The sequence below is a fragment of the Ahaetulla prasina genome, chromosome 3 (genome assembly GCF_028640845.1).
Source record: "Ahaetulla prasina isolate Xishuangbanna chromosome 3, ASM2864084v1, whole genome shotgun sequence".
In the NCBI taxonomy this organism is placed as follows: domain Eukaryota; kingdom Metazoa; phylum Chordata; class Lepidosauria; order Squamata; family Colubridae; genus Ahaetulla; species Ahaetulla prasina.
This window is the reverse complement of record NC_080541.1, coordinates 192317958-192324319: the sequence shown is the minus strand read 5'-3', so window position 1 is coordinate 192324319 and position 6362 is coordinate 192317958. Positions and strand designations below refer to the sequence as shown.

Below are 6362 nucleotides of genomic sequence, written 5' to 3'. Positions count from 1 at the left end.
GAGAAAGAGAAATAATTATTGAACAAACAAAAGCCTTAAAGTTTCCCTCAAGATGGACTTCAGACGCCACACTGTGGTACAAATAGGATATGATATTAAGTGATTTTGACTTTGTGGTAGATAAAGGTTTTTAAAAGTTTCTTCGCATCTCATCTTCATTCAGCAAAAGCAAATTCACTGGACGGACAGAAGAGGGGCTCAGGTAGAAAGCCAGAGGCTGTCTGGATTTTGCTGTATTATAAATGCAAATTGCTTCCAGATAATGCTGAAACCCCAAGTATTGTTATAGTATTAGACATTTTGTTCAGCATAGTGGATTACCTTTTTCAATAATTAGGGGAAGGAGCTTTCTGAATCAAGTCGGGGATGAAGCTATTATGACATCTTATTCTGACTTGGTGATCTAGATGCTGCTAAATTAGACAGCATGCAGATAACAATGGCTTAAATGTAGTCAGCCGATCCTAAGCTCAATATGCCAATATGAAATATGTGCTATGATATCATTATTCAAGCTTTGCCATTTTGTACTTGTGTCACGTCACTTACAGGCTGGGGTGGGAGGGGGGATTGTACCACAGTATATATTTTTTTACTTTCCTCTTGTACAGATGCCTGTGGCTTTATTTCATTATGGGATCCTTTTCCAACCACATCTGTGAAAGCATGCCTCTCTGAAGCAAAAAAACTTCCATTTATGGTTAAAACCAGATGATAAGCACATTCTACAAGAAATGGCCATGAATATGCTTTTAAAACTATCTTAGCCAAACTAGAAAAAAAGAGAGCAGGGTTGCCAAAACATTTTCAGCTGATGACAACAATGATGATGCACGTGTATATTTGTGGATGTGGAGTGATTTATCTGTACATCTACAGAACGTTATGAATTCTGTAAGACTTCTTTGCAATTTATGCGTTTACAAACCTTACTCTTTTATTGTGCCTTCTATTTTATTATAGGTGAAGGCTACAGTTGCTTTAACTTTCCATGTAATAAATATATTTAATTATTTCATCACTTTATTTTCTGAACAGTTTAATATACTTTACAGAATACTCTGGACTGTATCTAGTAAGTATATGCAACTACAATCCAAAAATTGTACTTTTCTTTCTTCTGCTAATCTCAAACATTACTCATGGAATTTTGGAGATTACCAGTGAGAATTTCCTTGCCTTTTGGAGTTTGGTGCCATGTAGTATTGATGGGACTTTAATGCCCAAATTCACATAATAAGTTATGAATTCGGGAACTGAATTGCTGCCTGGTAATTTTGAAACCTAAATTTCCAACACCTCCGGGATGTTCCCACAGCTAGGAGCATATAACATCTCGTATCAATCCCATTGATCAAAGGAGTTCTGTGCCTTCCTGCTCTTACAGTGAAAGACAAGGATACACATATGATTTCCAGGACATTAAATGTCCACATTAGAGTACTAATTTTAGGGTGTATCAGGGCACAAATATGCCCATACCCACAGTCTCTTGGCACTGAGATCCATTCTCTGATCAAATTATTGAAACAAGTTTATTGAAATAAAAATTACATGGGAGCTGCACATTGCACATATACACAATAGCTCTTTTGTAAAAGCACCCAACTGTGCTACTGGATCAAAAACCTTGCCTAATTATGGGCTATTAAAATATTTCTTTAAGATTTCTTAAATACTCCTGGATTGTTAAATTATGTAAATCAGTTAAATCAGGCAATTTACATGCTTTCTTTCCTCTCTGTGCCCACTTAAAAGATTCATTCCTGAAACGTTGTCAAATAAGATGTGCAATAAAGCACTTTATTGAAGGCACATCATAAAAGTATATCTAGACAATTAAATTGTATACAGTCTATCCATGATGAAGCCATAATGTGAAGATTAAATTAATCTTGAGTTTTCTGTGTGTAAGGATGAATAAAATGTCTATTTAAATATATATAAGTACTATTTTGCTTGGGCTTGATTTACATATATATTATTTTAGTCAGCATTAGTTATTTCAAATTGTTCCGAAGATAATTTCTTAATATAATTAAATAATTTCTTAATCATGAGTCTACTCAAAATGTCCATAATCAATTACATACATAAAGCTGGGGATGTTCTAGATAGGGCTGTATTTCAGGCTTAAAACGATATATTAAATACATCTCTCTTTCATAAATCTCAATCTGCCTTTTTTCACATTATATTGAGGGTTTCTGCTACTGTTCTCAGTAATTCTGTATTCAGTGAATATTCCCAGTTTTTCTTCCTGATTTATGAAACCTCATAATCTATCCTTTCAAGCTTGGCTTGGAAACATAACAGCAATTAAACATGCTTTCAGACATTAAAAAGTAATTATACCAGACTGACTTTTGCCTGCAGTAATCTCTGCATTTTATGCATGCAAAATCGTAACGGTTGTCATTGGTTAGGTTTAAATTATACTGGGTTTTTTTTAAATCCTGATTTGTGGAATCCACTGTGGCTTAGTTTACATGATTTGCAAAGTTCCAAGCATGGCTTACAAACCAGTGACTGGATTCACACAACAAGCTAATCTAAAACCAAGGCATAGCTACTGCTTATGATGTAGTAGTGGTCTAATAGTTAAGATGTTGGAATAATATCAGAGGGATTCAGGTTCAAATCTAGCTTCAACAATGGAAGTTGACTGAGATGTTAGACCATTCTCTGCTCAAACTACCTAACAGGATGCTTATGAGGATGAAACAAAAGAAGATCCTCATATCTTGATTTCCTAGAGAAAAAGTGGGATAGGATTATAAAAAATATTAATGATGTGTCAATCCAGCCTTTAGCTGAAATTATATTCTATAAAACAAGATAATTGTTTTATAGGGCCGCGGTGTGGCTCAGGCTGTAAGAAGCCTGTTATTAAACACAGCTGCCTGCAATTACTGCAGGTTCTAGTCCCACCCGGCCCAAGGTTGACTCAGCCTTCCATCCTTTATAAGGTAGGTAAAATGAGGACCCAGATTGTTGGGGGGGCAATAAGTTGACTTTGTATATAAATATACAAATAGAATGAGACTATTGCCTTACACAATGTAAGCCGCCCTAAGTCTTCGGAGAAGGGCGGGATATAAATGTAAATTTAAAAAAAAAATTCAACATGTTATAAGGTGAACATAGTCTTTATTGACTGCTATGAGTAGAACAAACTAAATACATCTGTAAAGGTTTGGGTTCTTTTATACAGTATATTAAATAAGTTATGCACATGAAATTGGTAACAAAAATTCCTAAAATAGAATCAAATGACAAAAATATATAGAAAACAGAATCCACAAAGTATTCCCATAGTAGCATTTCAGATCTTTCATTTCCATTTTCAAAAAAATCATTTTAAAATTATGACTGGTAATATTGTAACCTATGTACATTGATGTATTTTTCATTTAATACACCGCAGACTATTGTAGTTCCATGTTAAATTATGGAAGACTGTCTATTTACATATACGCTTAGAATGCCAATGAATGTTTTCCCTCACACGCACATATTGTTTTTCTCTCTCTCAGACAAACATACATTCATACTTTTCTTTGGAGCTGATCTTGTATCATTCTGTTCTATGGAGAGAATCAGGTGGCAATCAATTTTGGAACAAATAAGTAATGTTAGCACCACAGCTTTAATTCATATTTTCACATTTGCTGAAAAATCCTGGAAACAGTTTGAACTCCTTGGAGTACTACAAACCTTTACTTAAAATGAACACTACAAATGTATCTATAAACATGTGTGAACGCATGACTTTGGATTTTCATTCTTATTAAACAGCATGAATTTTTTTAAAAATCCCTCTTTGGTAAATCTTCACTTAAGGATGAGTTCCAGGTGTAATTCAAATATTTTTTTCCAAGCAATGCCTATGCATATGAATTAATGGAAATATGCAACACAAGAATCTGGAAAAAAACAAACCCAAAGAAACACCAAATAATACTTTAGAACAGGGGTGTCAAACTGGCGGCCCGCAGGCTGGATGTGTCACGTGCAGGTCATGCCCATTCCGGCTCCACAAAAGGGAAAAACATCACAATACATCACGTGATGGCAATGTGACACCACAAGTTTGACACCCGTGCTTTAGAGTATCTCATACGCCCTGAAAACTATTTTGCTACAATGAGTTAGTTCAGATATGACATCAAACCATGAGATTTTGGCATCGTATGAATAAAGTCTTTCCTTACATATAAATGCCTTCTTCCTTGGTACTGTATATTCATTATCTCAATTTAATAGTAAGACACACTCCTCTATTTGAGTGCGGCAAAACAGATGTTTGTGGTAAACTACATGTAGGGGATTAGAAGTTAGTGTACTGGATTTTAATAAACATGAATCTGAATAAATTCTGATAACCTTTCAAAAATAAAAGACTTTATATGAAGCCACTCCTCTGAGATTTGAACTAGATGCATAAATATATCTCCCAATAATTTCTGATGTTAGTGTTGGCAAAAGGCAGCTGTGTTACTAGGAGTAATTGTAAGAGTGTAACCCTTTTCAACCATCCTCACATTAACTTTAGTTTTCTAGGAATTTGCATCTTAAAGCTAACAAAACCTGCTTTCCATCTGTGGTTGTGGTTTGCCTACTGTCTGCAGATCTTGATCTATAGCAATCTGGCATGTTTAAGATGGAAAAAAAAAATCACAAAAAGTCCTTCTTAAATGCAGCAAAAAAACTAGATACATTATAAAAACACAGTGGGTAGATCTTGAAATCTTGGAACCTACAAACTTCATGAGTGATCTTGGAAAGATGACATACTTTTTTAATACATGAAATAATAGACTTCAATAGAGTCAACAATTTTAGTTTGCTTACAGAAAAAGAGACTTAAATACATTAGCCTTGCCTGCTCATGAATGTTATTAAATGACATGAATCTTCTATAATGTAACCAACATGTTCTGAAATAATAGCTTTATCTTCTCCAACACAACACTCTCCACAGGTATTGGACTTCAAGTTCGATAAATCCCACAGACAATTATGTCACTGGTTATCTAATCTGGGAAAATTTGAAAACTGAAAACCAATGTACCTAGAGGGCACCTGAACATGAAAGTCTGGACTAGGATATAACTGTTTGAGTGTATGTGCCAATTAATTTATTCACTAATGCACCTTCAAAACAAAATATATAAAGCCATCAACATTTATGCAGAGAAGAGTGTGTCAGAGTTGGGATAACAAAATTAAACAATCTGATTTGTTAAAAGATCCAATAAGATGTTTTGGAAAAATCTTTGGACAGAATATTTTAATCTGCTAAGGTCTTCCGACCAATTCGTAAACATTCTGCTCTGTATCCACAAGTTACCAAAATTAGTAACTGAAAAAGCCAATGAGTCATTATATGAACAAGTTTGGGATCTTCCTTTTACAGCACAAGAACAACATCTTTCAGTCATGTATCTATTTCAGGAATTATGGAAAACATGAAAATGAAAGCCAAAAAAAATTTTCAATGCTAGGTAAAAAGAACAGTCAGGCTGCTTATATTATATTTTATTTACATAGTTCTGCCTGATAATGAAATGGTCCACTTATTCTGTCACAATATGTAAAAAGCCTAGAGGTACTCAAATAGCAATGGTTGGTGGTAGTGAAAACCCAATTGTTCAGATCATACAGAGGAAGAATGGGAACATTAAATGGAGAGAAAAGGCTTTCCAAGTAGTTTGCTTCATGATAAAAAGAAAGAACAATCTGCTAGTTAGAAGCTTAAAATTATATATCAATATAGAGTATCTTTTGAGAAAGTTTCATTAAAACAAAGTTCTCCATATTCCAGGAAATACTGAGATCATTCTGAGATCCCAAATTGGAAGGGCTAACATAGGTTTCTAAAAATGTCACTGTAATATTGTGGAAAAGCCACCCGCCCCAACAAATAGCCAAAACTGAATTCCAAAGTGCGGGAATATAAATTTTGAATAATGTATTGAGGTTTCTGTTTTTCAAGGTACAAAATAACAAAAGATGTATTGAATGCAGAGTTCCCTTTTAGAGTGCATTTGTATCTACTGCTGTTACAGAGGCTGGTGTGGAGGATCGAGAAGTAGCTGTGGATGTTTTTTCCAGAGCCGGACTTGCTATTCCCTCAACTGAATTGAGAGTGGCAGCTGAAGACCGACTGGCTGATAAGGACACCGGCTTAACTTGGCTGTGCAGGCCTTGTCCACAGATTCGGTGATGTCTCTCCCAATCTTTGTGTTGGCAGAAGGAGCCACAATAACGAGCGATGTTACATCCACTGCATGTCTCACTGGCTTTGCGGCCACAATTCCAGCAGCTCTGAAAAACCAAAGAACAAACTTCTCCTTTAA

The 6362-nt window shown here is 34.9% G+C and overlaps 1 protein-coding gene across 6 annotated transcripts in view; it reads right to left on the bottom strand.

Moving 5' to 3' along the window:
• Window positions 1-3136: 3136 nt before the first annotated feature.
• CBFA2T2 (CBFA2/RUNX1 partner transcriptional co-repressor 2) overlaps window positions 3137-6362 on the bottom strand; it is an 86817-nt gene continuing 83591 nt past the window's right edge. For all 6 annotated transcript variants that reach the window (XM_058176297.1, XM_058176299.1, XM_058176300.1 and 3 more), the window contains one exon: window positions 3137-6330. In XM_058176297.1, the coding sequence (XP_058032280.1) occupies window positions 6040-6330 (291 nt within the window). In that variant the 3' untranslated portion in view covers window positions 3137-6039. The remainder of the gene's footprint in view (window positions 6331-6362) is intronic.